This window comes from Myotis davidii, unplaced genomic scaffold (assembly GCF_000327345.1).
Source record: "Myotis davidii unplaced genomic scaffold, ASM32734v1 scaffold72, whole genome shotgun sequence".
Lineage (NCBI taxonomy): Eukaryota > Metazoa > Chordata > Mammalia > Chiroptera > Vespertilionidae > Myotis > Myotis davidii.
The window spans coordinates 2,583,399-2,599,306 of record NW_006284618.1 but is presented as its reverse complement, the minus strand read 5'-3'; the positions used below and the strand labels follow the sequence as shown (position 1 = coordinate 2,599,306).

Genomic DNA, 15,908 nt, shown 5'->3' with positions numbered 1-15,908 from the left:
GAGTGGGTTTGGGAATTAATACCTTACCATGAAAACCTCACCCAGCCCAGCTCTCTCCGTGCACTGCTCCATCAGGGCTGTGTCTGTGCCCAAGATTCTGTGACTTCTCCATGTTGATCCCTCCAGTGGCTGAGGGTCTGTGTCACCCATGAGTGCTGTGGTGGGCACAGTGGGCACCACTCGGCCGGCCTGGCTGTAGGAGTGTGTGCTGGGCCTGGGAAGGCCAGTCGGTAGCCTGGCCACTGACACCCAGGCTCACTGGTTGTTGGGACAGCATATGACGCCCAGTGGGACCACCAAAGGGACATTTGGGAGCTTTGTGCTAACACTGATGCTGGTTCAGGTTCTGTCAGTAGGTTTTTCGTCTTTGCCTTCACACGTGTCCTCTTTCCTCATCTCTGCCTCAGGACAAACCATTTTACACAGGCTCCCTGTGCCGGTTGGAGTCAGGGCAGGGACTGTCCACCTGGGGCTTCCGGCCCCACCAGGCCAGAGCCCACACCAGCACGCGCCCAGCACAGGAAGGAGAAGTACATTGGCCAGTTTGTTTATGGCGCCTAAATATTTCTACCACACACCATTCAGTGAGACATGTTAAGATTAGGAGAAACTTTTAAGGAACTTTAAAATGTTCTGCCTTAGTTGTAGTAATTTCTGTTGTTGATGTTTTTGCTAATAAATTATTAGAGAGTGCGGCTTCTACCAAATCTGAGAAACAAAAGCCGACGCTAGTAGATTCCTAATTATACGTGAATTCACTCCCTTCCGTAGTTAAAAGACAGGAATGGACAGGAAGAAAAGGAACAGCGCCGCGGGTTAGTCAGGGGACACGTGTCCTATGCCTGGAGGCCGCGCAGCTCTCGGGAAGAGACCCAGTGGCAGCGAGTCTGTGTTCTGGGACACCGACTGCCAGCCGCTCTGAAGCGACCAATCGCAAATGCTGTCATTTCTGAATATTTAACCTGTGCCTCCCCCTGGGGACGTTGTCTCCATACCAGAGGCGTTTGGTCTGCTGCATGGGCTCCCCGAGTCCACAGCCCTTGCTCACTGGGCGGCCTCCATGACGTGTGAGTATCACTGTGGTTTGTCTCATAGTGAAATCACCTGTCAAAACAGAAAGACGCTCCGTTTTCAAGGCCCAAAAAATTGATTTTTATGGCTGTTCTTGTAATTCCCTTTTTGAATTAGGCACGCGATATTGATGTGGGCCTACTTTTTAATCATAATAGCTCCTGACAAGGTAATTAATTTTAAAACAACACTTTTTTTCTCCTGGTCCAAATGGCACTCTGTTGAAATTAAAAGTGAGGCCGCGGGCCTGGCACTCAGGCGATTGCCTGGGCCTGTGGCGGCCCCTCCCGCCACCGCCACAGCACGACCTTTCAGACCCTGCTGTTATTAATGGGCGCAGGCCATTACATCAAGAAGAGCAGAGCCATGGAAGTAGGATAAAGTTTAGGTTTTTAATGACAGTGTTACAAGGCTCTGGACACGCTGTTGAAACTCTCTGCTCGTCACCGCAGGCATTTCCGTCCCCATACCTTCCCTGTGCGTGGGAGAGCCAGGCCCTGGGAAGGTACATTTTCTCTCTCTAAATCAGTGGTTCTCAACCTTCCTAATGCCGCGATCCTTTAATACAGTTCCTCATGTTGTGGTGACCCCCAACCATAAAATTATTTTCATTGCTACTTCATAACTGTAATTTTGCTACAGGTATGAATCGTAATGTAAATATCTGATATGCAGGATGTATTTTCATTGTTACAAATTGAACATAATTAAAGCATAGTGATTAGTCACAAAAATAATATGTAATTATATATGTGTTTTCCAATGGTCTTAGGCGACCCCTGTGAAAGGATCGTTCGACCCCCAAAGGGGTCGCGACCCACAGGTTGAGAACCGCTGCTCTAAACACTTAGAGAATTTTAAGTTTATTCAATCAGATGCTAAATCTGAAATTTGAAATTTGTTTGTCTTTTTTTTTTTTAAGAGTTTACCTCAAATTGGGCTCTACCATCAAATTAGCCAAATAGCCTTTGCTTCCTAATTCATAGGTAGGGTACCAGCCGCTCACATTTCTTCCTAGTCTCTAATTTCCTTTCCATCAAAAGTGGGGACCTCAGTTGAGCCGAATACTTTCGCCATTTAATCAACCAATGCCCAGCTCCAGCATGTGTCCCGGAGCAGCCCCATGTCACTGGCGAGGGGTCACCCTGGTGTCCCGTAAATGCACCCTGGATCGTGTTCTCCTGTGGGCCTTGCTTCAGGCTGGGGTGTCCCAGCACCTACCCCCTGAAGCCTCCGTGTAGCCTCCAGGGCTTGGCTTACCGTGAACCCTCACGGATCCCACGAGATGGTAGCCCTGGCCTCTCCTGTGACGAAAGCAGTCTTCAGCTGTCCTACCCGAGTAGAGCGAGTTCCTCAGAGCTCAGATTGACGGCAGGTATGTCCCGCCACCCCTCAACCGGCACCCGCTGCCATGATCTCACAGCAGAGGAAGAGTGCCCTATAGGCACACCTGCATGATGTGCTCACAGCCGTGCAGGCCAGCAGGCCATATGCAGTGTCCCCACTCTGCAACCGTGTGCATGCTTGATCAGCCTCAGAGTCCACGGCATGCAGGGAACAGCCACATGGACAACAATGGCGCTGACAGCCTGGTCATTGGGGCTGTGCACCTTCTGCCTGGACCCTCCTCAAGGACCGCCGGCTCCCGCGCTGTCCCGTGAACAGAGCCAACAAGTTATTGAAATAGAATGTGCAGATGCCTTGACACAGACTTTCCGCTCAGGGGAGTGACGGGTCTCCTCCCTTAGGCAGAGTCAAGCTAGAGAGAAATCACTTGAGTGGACTGAGCCACGTGTGCTGGCTGGGAGGAGGGCGCCATGTGACAAGGCTGTGACAGCCGTGTGACGAGGAGCTCTGAGGGTCCTGTGGCAGCCACCCTCTCAGACTGCCTCAGCCACATCCCAGGTGCTGTGCTAGTGTCTCCTTTGCCATGCCCTCTGGCCCCTCCCCTAGGACAAAGCAGTGTTAACTCTGAGCAGCAGAGGTGTCTCAGGAAGCAGCATGGGCACAGCGCTTTCTCAGACCTGCTCACTGGGCCTTGGCCGGGGGCGGGGGGCGGGGGGCGGGGAGAGGGGAATGCCCCAAGGACATGGCTTGGCCAGGTGCCTCCGCTAGAGGACGAAGCATGCCCACAAAGGGCCTCCTATCCTGGGGCACGGGACCCATGTGGCCCGGGACTCACAGCCACCTCAGGGCTGTGCTGTGCCTGCCATGTCACTGGGGCGCCAAGAGACCGTCATGGAGCTGAATGGATTTGCCTGATCCTCAGACCCAGAGCCGCAGGGACTGGTGGTGCTCGTGCCACGGGCTGGGAGGGCAGGCTGGCTGACTGGGTGCAGGGCCGGGGCTGGGTCTGGAGAGAACTGACGCTGAACCAGGCACAGAAAGTTGGCTGCAGGAACCTGTGAGGCACCGAGGTTGAGGGAGCCAGCACCTACCTCCTGCTGAGGGGACCTTCCGTGTCCTGGGGACGCCAGCCTCCTGGGGAAGTGCGGGTGGACAGGAGTTGGGACTCGGTGCAGGACGGGCCCTGAGCCTGCGGGGACAAGGCTCCCTCATGGAAGCAGAGCACACCACTGTCTTCTCATTTCCAGTGTGGCTTCTGTGCACGGGGTGGGAGCCAGGAACCCCATGTCCTAAGGGTCCTGAGGGGAGGACCTACTGACCTTTCTAGGATCCTACACGAGTTCTCAGGATATTTTTTTTAAGATGTTTAACACCAGGAAAAAATTTTATTTTTTCTTGATGGCTGCAATAGCTAGGTTCCTATGGGCACCTGTGAGGCAGGTTCTGTCCTCTCACCTGTGAGCACAGCGCAGGTGGGGGGAGGAGGGGCCTGTGGCTGGTCCTGGACACAGTAGGGGTGAGTCCATGGGCTGAGCGAGGCTGGTGTCTCTGCCCCCACCTCTAACGTCTTCATTCCTGAGCAGTATTTCCTCTCTAGAAAGATGTAATTTTAACACAGTGACATTGCTAGTCACCTGCACCATTGATAACAATCAGTGAAAATGTTCTTTCTCTTCAAATTAATGTAATATTAAATATTATTAAAAGGGAAAACAAGTCTTGTCATGAAATTTAGCTAGATGATAGAGCAATTAATATGCAAGAGAAATAGGAACATGGCCAAGATGTTTTTTTAAAGGATTGTCGACAAGAAGAGTCTCCCTATAAATAGATTAAGGAAAAGTGTCCAGGATGAATGAAGGATCCAAAGAGAAGAATAGGGAGTCGCAAAAAGTTCCAATTCGCTTGGGGTATTTTGTGCTTTACACACTCAGGGGAGAAAGTATTGAATGTTTAATAGATGGGGCAGCTCAATGGACCATTGAGAAATCGATAAACTCAGACCCCTATTTCCCAGTGTGACTCCAGATGGATTAACCAGCTGCAGAATTCCACCTTGAAGATAAAGGACAGAAGCCGTTCGTGGACGGGGCCGGGAAGGCCTTCTGGAGAATCAGTCTGTTTCACTGTGTGAAAACAAAAATGTCTGCAGAAACAGAGCTGAAGGCCAGCAACAAGACTGAGGGTTAACATCACAATTTACAGGAAAACTGGAATTCAAAGTGAAAAAGGCAAGGAACTAAAAAGAAAAACCGTCTCTGATTAAGTAGAAGCAGAGAATGCAGATTTTAACAGGCACATGAGAGGACGGTAGCCTCCTGGTAATCACGCAAATTAAAACAAAGACAGCGTTTCCACAGAGCTCAGACAGGTTACATAGAACACAGCAAGTTCACCCTCTGGGACACACACCGGTGAGTGATCAGCCACCGGGCCGCCCGACAGCACCTGGGAGCCGGATACCCAGGGCCGAGTCCAACGTCCTCATCACTGCAGGAGGCGTCAACCCAGCCCCATACTGCCTGTCACTCGTCTCTAGTTTCTCAAGATGACAAATCAAGTTAGCAAAGACTGAGCAGGTGATACGTGGCCTGCCACACCGTACACCTGCCCAGGAGGACACGGTGCCTGGGCTCCATACAACTGCACCAACAGGCCGGGATGCATCGGGGTCCTTGGTAACCGACTAGGTGTTTCTGAGTGACTGGTGAAGGCACTTTTGCCTGCCTGCTCCAATTAGGGTTTAAGTCCGTTTCAGTGCAGCTCACCCCCAGTCTGCACAGCAAGTGTGTCCATGAAGCCACAGCTGGACAGTGACCCTGGGAAGCTTCTGCACAGACGACACGTCTGTTCGGCTGATTGACTTGTAAGAGGTTCTCGTTCTGTTTTGGGAACAGGAGTAGCTAGCGCTTTGCCTGCCCTCGGAGCCACAGTCATGGATGGTGTGGTGGGCGGCGGCCAGCGGGTTTGAGCAGTTCCCAGGCTTCCTTGTCTGAGGGCAGAGGTAGAGGCCACACTGGCCATGGCGTGCTTTTCGATGGAAAAGTCTTTATGGAACACACTGTGATCCACTTAACATTCTGTAGGAACATGTTTTCCAGCCAGGCAGTATCTACTTGAAAAGACAAGTTGCCATTATAACTTCGAAACATCTTATGGGGATGATATGTAAACACTTTCAGGGCAAGTCCAAGCAGCCCTCCCTGCCTGAGAGGGACCATCCAAGCGCAGGTGAAGGCAGCCTGGGGTCCTGTGGGCTGTTGCGCCCACATGGCTCCCTCTGGGCCACCAGCCCTCCCACGTGCTGTTACCCAGCAGGGCTCACTGCGCACGGCATGGGAGCCAACACAATGGCACTGGCTGTTGAGAAAAGAAAGCTTTTATGTGCGAGTTCATTTGGCAAGAAGATAGGAGGGGCTCAAATCTGTCCCCGCATCCAGTGTTCAGGATGGATTGAAGGGGTTTCAGCACCAGATCTTCCTGGACAGCGGACCTTCCTTCTGAAAGGGTCCGGGTGTGTGTGTGGGGGGGGAGGGGGGCAGTTAAGGGTCCACAGTGTTAGTCCTGAGTGGTGTCCACAGCGTTACCCACAGTGAGTGGGGTAAACTGGTGTCCAGGGACATTACAGGTCCCTGTACACACCACCACACCAGCTTCCGGCTGCTTCCCGAATCCTGGGAACCCAGTGGGAAGTGCAGCCTGCACTTCTTCAGAAAAAAACTCCAGAAGGTTGAGGTTACGTTTTTGGCCCAAAACGTAACCTGGTGCAGGCTGCACTTCCCACCAAGTGTGGTGTTTACATCGCTGGCCCAGTCGATGAGGACCTTTTGGCGGCACACACGATGCTGGAGAGAGTCTCGCACTGTAGGTGGACATGTGTGGCCGTGGTCACTTAGCTAAGTGTTGGGGGTACGTGTCTGCCTTCCACGAGAGGCGGTATAACGTGTGGTGGGAGCGTGGCTGCAGCGGCCAGTGGGCGTGAATGCATGCTAACCTGTCTCCTTCTCTCCTCCCAGGATCATTGACCAGCGATTCGAGAAAGTGTCCTACTTTGTCTTTGGTGACTTCAACTTCCGACTGGATTCCAAGTCCGTGGTGGAGGTAGGCCCCCGGCCCCTGCCCGTCTGGAGCCCACGCATGTTCAGTGGTAGTAGGAAGGCAGTGGAGACGTGCTGTCCTTTACGGGCGAGTTCAGTATCGCCATTCCCACTGGTTATGTTTACGGCAAAAACTCCTAATAAAGAAATGTCTTGTTGTCAGAAAAGGGGGCTGTTCTTGACATCAGGTGGATGGGGGTCCCTCAGACTTCCGTAGTCGCCACCGTCAGCCGCTGCTAAGCACCAGGACCTGTTCTGTCCTGACAACTAAAGTTGTCAAGTACTGAAAAGAAACAAGGAAGCAGCTCGGGGACCAGCCCTCCGCCCTGTGTCTCGGCTTCTCTCTCCTCATGGCACATTCTGTCTCCTTTACTAAACATCGACATCACTCCATCTTTGGGGACTTGGAGGCCGTATGTGTCTCCTGGCCACACCCACAGGGCCGGGGTCCCCTCGGGCCCCTGGAGCCATGTGCCCACTGAGGAAGAAGTATAGATGGAAACCCGCCACCTGGCCTCCTGGCCACTAGGCATCGAGGTTGGAAGGCGAGGCTCAGTGCAGCTGCCGTGTCCCAGCGGTGTGACCTTGGTGTGTCACCGGGAAGCAAGGCCGGTGGCCCCAGCACAGGGATCGTCTCGCCCTGACAAGGTCGCTGCAGGGGCACTGGGACAGTGGGTGGGGGACTCTCGTGCTCTTGGGCTGCAGCTCTGATGTCAGCTCTCCAGCCGCAGCGGAGGCTGCACCTGCCTGGGAGGAGCCGGTGTCAGGAGGGAGGTGGCAGCAGTGTGCAGGCAAGCCTCCCAGGGCTCGGCCCCCCGCCTGGCACAGCCTCCAGAGCGTGTGTGTGGTGACCACGGTGGGAACAACAATATGGAGAAGCGGCAGTTCCTCCGAGTTATTATCTTCCCATTAGTAGTCTCATTACAAATATCGTCACACATTAATCTTCCGTCTTTGGTAGAAAATTATTTCTTAAAGACAGACGGAGCAGGCTTTGATCATCCCACAGCTCCCCTTGGTTGACAGAAATGAATAATGTTGTATTGAAATCCTCTTTTATAATTTAATTAAGCTGGCGCTACCTCACCAAGCCAGCCCCACACACACATGCATAATGTTCACCGACCACCAGAGCATGGCTTCCTGACGTCAAGGGGCCCCTGAGCATGGGGCAAGGGCTCCGACCTCAGGGAGTGCTCTCAGGTAGACTGGTGGACAGGTGAGTGCCCCTGGGACTACTGAATCCTTTCTTTGGGTCTGCTGAGTTTTCTTTCCTCATTTTGAAATTGAAGATCTAATGAGTCAGATATCAGGGACCTAATCAACATCCCTCAGGCCCTACAGCCTTAGGGGACTCAGGAGCCGCTCCTGTCATGTTGGAATCTGCTCCATGTCTGACACCATCAGCCCAAGCAGCCACAGAGGCCAGTGCCCTGGAGGAAGGTGCCTTTCCCAGTAACGCTAGGCCACCGGGGGCTGCAGATCTGCACTGTTAGATCTTGAGTCTGGGGACCAGTGGGTCTGCTCTGCCTGGAACCGCCCACCGCTCACCTGGAGGGTCTCCTCTCAGCACAGCACAGCGGGGCCTTGAAAGACCTCGGCTGATCAGTCAGGAGCCACCCAGCAGCTTGCACGCTGGGAAAAGGTCAGAGTTTCACGCGTGGCCTTTTCTTCCCGATAGAACAAATATCACATAGAAGGGCAGTGCTCTGGACTGAGGTCAGATAGTCACAGGTGTGTGCACAGCCCGGTTCTGGTTCCCGTGGGGGGTGCTGAGCTGCGCACCAGTGGTGGAGGGTGTGAGGTGCCGCGGGCAGTGGGGATTGGGGACAGGAGGGCCTGGGCCATTGGTGGGTTGGGGGAGACTCGTCTGTACAGAGTTTTCCTTTTTCTTCCTTGGTGGGCGCATGGGCATGACTGCAGGAGGCCCGTGTGCTCCGTCAGGGGCAGGTGCTTTCCTGTGGGGCGCAGCCCTAATAAAATACACTCGGCTCCCACTCCTCCAACATGTGTATCCAGCGCCCTTTCCCGGGGACGTGCAGCCATGTGCAGGGATCGGTCTTGGTGATGGGCTCAGGGCCTCGGGCTGCGCTCTCCACTTGGCCTCTGGCACACTTGCCCTTCCTTTTCATTCCTTCCAAGTGAAGTGTCTGATGACGGTCTCGTTAGAGATGCAGATCAGGGGGCCTAGACTCAGGGCAGATGGGAGCCAGGGCATCACCTGGGGCACCACGCCCCACACTGTGCAGTCTGTGGGGTTTCAGACAGTTGTGTGGATGGGGGAGGCGCAGCCCCAGGCAGACACTAGGGTGTGGGCAGCAAGCCCTCTGTCCCATCCCACCCCCCGCCTGGGGCCGAGAGCATTCTCTGTTCTCAGCACTGCCATCAGCCTGCGCCTCTGCCTGTCACCATCCCTTCTCCTCCTGCTGGGTGGGCAGGCAGGCTGCTCGTAGCAGTGACCCTTCTCGGACACCGTCTTTGGACACTCACATTTACTGCCTGCAAACCAAGTCCTGGGGGCAGGAGAAGGCCATGCAGTCCCACCCCACCCCTGTGTTCTTGGGGAAGTCTGTGCTCTTGGCTCCAGGGGGTCACCCTCAAGTTATGTTCCTATCTCCCAGGGCCAAGTGAGAGGTGCCCACACCTGTCCCGGCCAGTGCTGGGTTGTGCGTGGTACGCAGCCCTGAGGGTGCTGTCAGGATGGGATGCAGCATCATTGCTTTGTCTGGAGTTGGCAGACAACTTCCCTCCTGAGGAATAAGGTTGAGGTTACGTTTTTGGCTCAACTAGAAGCCACGGTTTGACTTGGTCTCCTTGCTGACCCCACCTGGAACATCAAGCTGAGCCTCCCTGGTCCTGGACACTAGCTGTGTCCGGCTGGCACAGTCCACCGAGGTTAATTCAATCCATATTTAGAGCAAGAGAGGCAAGGAGCTAGATCCGGGCAGCAAGAGTCAAAGGCAGTGATTGTCCCCCTGTGGCTGGAGCAGGGCGGGCGCTGGGGGCAGTGTGTGTGTGTGTGTGTGTGTGTGTGTGTGTGCGTGCTGTCAGGCCCTGGAGCTGTGGCAGCTCCAAGAGGAAGCCCGACATTTGTGGTGAGGGAAGGTTACGGGGGTCACCGCGGTCTTGGCCGGAACCCGCCTGGGAGAGAGGCGCTGTGTGCACTGGGAAGACTGTTCCCCAGGCATCAGCCACTTCGTATTTCAGATGCAAATTAGTACAAACAGGCTTGCAGAGCAGAACTGAAGAGAGGATACTGTGATCACATGTGGCACCGCCTAAGCCATAATTAAAACATACACAAATTAAACACGATTATCATGTGCCCCCTAAGGGGCCGCACGTCATGGAACTAATTAATAATGCAGCCTCCACTCAGCCCTGTTGGCGGATTGCTCAGAGGGTATGTTTCATGCCTTGCGCAGTGGCAACTGGCAGCTGGGGCTCTCAGCTGGCTGTAGTGACAAACAGTGACAGCAGTGCCAGGCGCTCCCATCTCCTCGCGGCCCAGCAGAGTGCCCACCTGCCGCCCATCACTGCCGACAGTGACAGTGATGGATGCGTTTTGGAGGCTGGCAGCCATTTATTTTCAAAAGCCAGTTACTGACAGGTACACGTGTGTTCAGGTACCAGGTGGGCCTGTTGAGAAACATCCTGTGAGGAGCTGACTTAAAAGCAGCGATTGTCCAGGAAGCCACGTTCGCAGGAGGGGTGCTGGGCAGTGCTGGGCAGTGGGGTCCTAGTTGACCCTGCGACCTTGGGAGAGGAGGAGGAAATCACTGTAGATGTCCCCATGTCTCCCATACAGCAGAAAGGGGCATCGCCTCTGGTCAGCCCTCTGAGAACCCCCAACTGGACCACCCCCCATGCTGGCTGATGCTGGCTGAGCACACGTCGAGCACCAGATGAAATGCTGGCTTTCATCTGGGTTCCAGTCACCTTGTTGAACCAAACCCAACCGTATCTCTGCACCCAGGACCCCTCAGCCTGGGGACACAGTGGGCACGGGCCAGGCCAGCTCCTGGTGGGGGCCCTACAGCCAGGGCAACAGCTCTGTTGCTGGCCCCGTGCGTGTACACAAGGTGCGACTGCCACTCCTCAGTTGGGGTGTGCCTGGCAGCCTGGCTCGGCCCTGCAGAAGCCCAGACAGGTGACGGTTCTTCAGCCAGTGATGCACCCGTGAGGGGTGGGTGTCAAGAGCCCGGGAGGTCCGGGCAGTTTGCCATCTACTAGACAAGCAACAGGACATGCCACCCACCTTCCCTAGCGGCCTGGAGAAAGCCTTCCTTAGAGCAAGCCTTTGCAGGCCTGTCTCCTGGTCTCCGGAATGCGTAGTTTCAACAGACAGACAGCCTGTTTCGCTGCCCTCAGCAAATGTCAGTGGTCATGGAGTTTTTTCTGAACTGGGAGCAGTGTGGACAGGTCCGTACGGACCTCGCAGGGCCCAGCTTGTGCGCTGAGCAGCCTCCCTCTGGCTCTGGACACTTTTGTCTGTGGCCTCGTGACGCTGAATTGCTCTGACAGACGAGGGCAGGGCTGCTGGAGGGACCGTGAGTCAGGTGTGTCAGCCAAGCTGTACTTGTCAGTTCCTTTGCTTGGTTTTTCAAAAGATTCTTGGTTTAAAGCAATAGAATTAGGAATTTATATCATTTGATTTATTTTTTAATTACTGTTCTAAAGAGACCTATATTTGATCTGTTTGATATAAAGCCTGTGACAATTAATCAAAAATGAAATATAGTTTTAACTTAATTATGATGAGTCTCCTGGGTCTTTATTAGAGGGTTTTCTTCCAGAAAGTTTGCTTTATAAACATTGGCCAGTGTTTCCAACTAGCAGATTGATGTCAGAATAATTATTCTAATTATGGGAAAGGAAGAAAAAGGACAGTACATTTGTGGCTTCCCCCTCCTCCCCTCTGCTATAGGAACAAGATTCTCTGAATCATAATCAGTTCTGAGCTCACTGATCTTTAATGTGCTTTTCTGGGTGTTTTGCTAGGTCCTGCTTTCTGCCCACCCTTAGGGCTAGTACAGCCCCATGGGGACTTTAGGACTCAGATCAGATCTTCCGTGCCAGGCCTGGTGGCAAGCACTTCAAGGCCACCATCCATGGCAGCCTGTGCAGGTCTGTGCCTCCTTGCCCACGCCCTCCCACCGGCTGAGCCCAGGCATGTCAGTGGAAGGCTGGGGATGTCCTCAAACGGCCAAACCAGCGTGCGCAGGTCCCCTGCGGGCCTCACTTGGGGCCTCACACGGCAGTGCCTGTCCTGGAGCTGGTCCTGGGCCAGTGGCACATGCCCCAGCACCTGCTGGACGCAAGTCTGAGAAAGCCACGCTGCTTCCTGCTCAAAACCGAGTTGGGTTTGCAGGGAACGCTGGGTGGGTGCTGCCCCGGGCCACCAAGCTGGAGGGAGCCAGCGGGAGCCTTCTGAGGAGATGAAAGGGTCTTTATGGCGTGTTGTTGTTCTGGACGAACAGTGGACAATATAGAACAAAGAGGAAGAAGGTGCCTCGCTACTGACATAACCCTCATGACAGTGCCTTTTCATTAACTGCCACCAGCTCGCCGCCAGCTCGGCTACGCGGCCCTGTCCACGCCCCTCTGTCCCAGTGATGTCAGCACTGTCGGGCCCTCAGAATTTCTCTCAGCAATCACTTAGAGGTCTCCCTCCTCCCAGGCGTTCCAGGGCAATCTTTGGAGAAGGCAGTGCTCTGTGGAAGGGCCCTCTGGGAAGTCAGAGTAACAGGAATGGGGTGTCCTGGGCACGTCCCGCGGGAGGCAGTGGTGCCTGTCCACAGGGCGGAGGGCACACCTGACAGGGCCAGCCTCCCCGCTGGGTCTTGGGTCCTCAGGTCCCTCCCAGGGTGGTCCTGTCTGCATCGGGCAGCTCACCCTGATCTTGAAACCAAGGAAATCAATGTGGTGCACGCTTCACTGAGGCCCCATCCTGCCTGCAGCCTTGTCTCTCTTGCTTCTCAGGACCTGTGCCTGTGTGCATGCATGTGTGCGCATGTGTGGGCTTGAGCCTGATAGGAAAGAGGGTGCTACCTTGGCCAGAGTTCATTGGAGTCACGTTCACGTGCACATCACTGAGCTGTGCCATTCCCATCGCTTCTGAGTGGCATCTGTGTTACTCTTGCTGCTTTGAGTGTTGGCCACTTCCCTCTTCAGGGCTCCCAGCAGCCTGCTTAGCGCCTCTAGGCGCAGCAGACTCACCTCATCAGCCGCCAGTGTGGGCAGCAGTGGATGTCTGTCTGGTGGGCACTTACTTTTCAGGGCACAGCATGTGTCTACCCATCAGGGGCGGTCAAAGAATTCCTCTTGTCTGAGCCCTTTTTCTCAGATCCATACGTCGCCGATGACCATGGCGAGTTGTAACTGATTTCCGTTTCAGAGCCATCCGTTAAGCGATTTAGTGATTGTCCTCCTGTCTACTGTTGGAATATGTTTAGGACTTGAAATAATGTCTGGGGACATTAGTTACCGAGGAATTGTTAGTCACCAGGCCAATAATGCTTGTCCGGTGTTCCTAGAACTCAGAAATCCAGGGGCGAGGATGTCTGTCTGTCTGTCTGTCTGACTTGATGTTTTAATTCTGAGCCCACTTCCCAATGCCCAGCATGGACACCTAGCACCCCCATGCTGGTGCTGGCAGGCTCCGGAGTGTTCGAGGTGCAACTTATAATCCCTTGACTCCGGAGGAGGCCGGCGGCCTGGCTGGGACTGGCATGCGCAGCCCCGCTGGACAGCATAGCGCTCTGTTGATCTGACCAGCTACACGACACAGCAGGACACATACCTGCTGATGTTCAGCGTTCCTGGGAGAATCAGTCAAAGCATAAAAGACCATGCTTCTCTTCTAGAGTGGTTCCTGTTTTCTAGAGTCACTTGAAAACTTTAAATTTAAAAGTTAGTGATTTTCCATTAACACGTTTTAAGAGAAACCTATGGACAGACTCCGTTCTTGTTTTGTAAACCACCTTTTGGAAATCCTCTCGGAGATGTTAGCTGGAATCTTTATATGCAGACTTTTTTTAGGCATTTTTATGGCTAGAATTTAACTAAGAACAGCAGGTTAACAAAACAGCGGGACAGTGGCGGGTTTTACTGACGCGCCTTTGCTTGGCTGGTACTCCAGTGATTCACCTCCCAGTGGCCACTGGCAGGGGAGGGAAGAAACCCCAGCACTGAGGGATAGGGGAAGGGTAGATGGGCCATCCAGGGCCCGCAGCCCTGCTGGGAGAACAGCCCCCCGGGGACCTGCAAGCTGTGGGCCTTGGTGGCTCCCACGGGAACCCTGGAGCGTGAGGCTGGTTTCTTTAACCCAACAGCTAACTGTGACAGTGTCCACTGGCACCTTCTGTCCCCTGAGTGTAGACGCCACAGGGCCCCAGGTGAGGCCAGGGGAAAGGATGAGCTGGTGGGAGTGACATTGGCCTACCGTCAGGGTCTCCAGGGCTTGGGGCGTCCTGCTTCAAGAAGGCAGTGGCCTCGAGGGTGGGTGCTGGGAGCTACGTCCATGAGCAAGGCTGTTAATTAGGGCTCATGGGTTGGTGGCATTTGGGCAGAGACCGCTGAAGGGGCATTGTCCGTTACTCATTTCAGTTCCTTATGGGACTGAAAGCAAAGTCCCTTGTGAGTGGACAGAGCTCAGGGGCCCCACCCCAGAAGGTCACGCTCACACCTGCATGTTCCCAAGGTCATCCAGGCCCTGCCTTTAGGCAGCAGAGCCCCGCCTCCTCAGAAGGGCACACATCCCTCGCTGACCAGCTCCAGGCTCTGTGCTAAGTAGAAGAAGGTAGATGGCTGCCTGGAAAGCAGGGCCCTGTCTGAATTCTTCCGTGGGAGATCCTGCCCCTGAGCAGCCAGATGTGGGCTAGTCACACCTGCCACACCGTGGCTTCCTAAGCGTGGTTTTGCTGTCCTTTAGTTGTCTCTATTTGTTAGGAAAGTCTCAGAGATGCTGGCACAAATTACAACCGTTCTGAGACGCGCAGGACCGGCCGCACTCACGGTTCTGCGCTTGAGCCCTGTTGTCAAAGTGCCGGCAGCATCTCCATCCGGTGTCGGGACCCACGGTGACATCCTTGTTCATCCTCAGGCTGATTGTGTCCTTGGCCCCCTTGTTTAACGCTGTTGAAGACAATGTTTTGAGGCCCATTTATTCTACACGCTTTTCCGTTCCACTTTCCCGGAGGTAGGTCCTGTGAACATGTTTGTGGCTGAAACTACACCAGGCGGCCAGGCTGCCGCTTCCCTCTGTCCCTCACCTTTGTGTCCGATTTCATGCTCTCAGAGGCCTGCATGTTCTTCTGTGTGCATTGTCAGTGGGTGACAGCTCTGGAGCAGGGTCACGTGGAGAGGGATCGCATGAAAGGTGGTACAATGCACCTTCGGGCCCACCTACCAGCCCGACCCGGCCCCCTGGGGCCAGACCGCAGATGCCCCAGAGCGCTGGGGTCAGCACCCTCCAGGGGAGGCCACTGCCCGGGGCTGGGGCACCTGGTCCTCTGGCTCCTGTATTTTGTGGGTTGGCCCATGACGTGTGGTGATGGTGGGCGTGTCCAGGCAGAAGCAGGTGGCCCGGTGTTATTCTCCTCAGGTCTCAATTTGAAAAGGAGAAGAGTCTAATCCTCTGGGCCATAGATTAGTTCCTTAAAAACCTCGTAGGGTGCTTCCCTCAGCAGCTGCCTGCAGAGTGTGGAGCTGGGAAACAGGCCAGGGGGCGCGGTGGTCGTGGGGGTCCAGGCCCAGGCGCACCTGCACCCTTGCTGTGCCTTAAACAGCCTGCAGACCTCTGACCAGACTGGCTTCTATCACTCCCCTCTTTGTGTGGCCACGAAAGTGACGGGCGACCCAGAGACAATGGCCTGCCCCCAAAGGTGCCGTTCCAGGCCAGATGCAGCAATGTGCAGGCCCGAAAGGTTCACACCATGTGTTGGGGGCCCCTCCCTCAGGTACAGATTTGGGCTGGGGTGTGAGGGGCCCAGGGGCCAAGGACAGGAGGCAACAAGAATGCACTGTGTGAGCGTCCCCGCTGCTCCCTGATGGGCTCTGGGTGCCGGGCAGGGGGACAGCGGGTTCCAGGGCCTCTTGGCCTTTTGATCCCACGTGGGTACCTTTGCCCACTTGTCACCCTAGACCTGTGTCCCCTCACACTCCCACTCACTGCTTCCAGAGGGCAGGACCTGTGGACTGTCTGCTAGTGTCCTGGCACCTATGGCTCTGGGCAGGGCTGGGGTGCTCCTGGTAGATGGGCTCGCCTCCCAGAAAGGGCGTCTATGGCTCCGCCAACTCACAGGGGGTCTTTTCTGCATCAAAAACAAAACCAAACAAAACCAAAGCAGGAGCAGAACTCCTCGGCCATCAGTGATAACTAGCAGCAGAAAG

The 15,908-nt window shown here is 54.7% G+C and overlaps 1 protein-coding gene across 2 annotated transcripts in view; it reads left to right on the top strand.

Annotated features, from left to right (window-relative positions):
* INPP5A (inositol polyphosphate-5-phosphatase A) overlaps positions 1–15,908 on the top strand; it is a 141,611-nt gene that overhangs the window by 107,240 nt on the left and 18,463 nt on the right. For both annotated transcript variants that reach the window (XM_006754915.2, XM_006754914.2), the window contains exon 9: positions 6,435–6,519. In XM_006754915.2, coding sequence (XP_006754978.1) covers positions 6,435–6,519 — 85 coding nt within the window. The remainder of the gene's footprint in view (positions 1–6,434; positions 6,520–15,908) is intronic.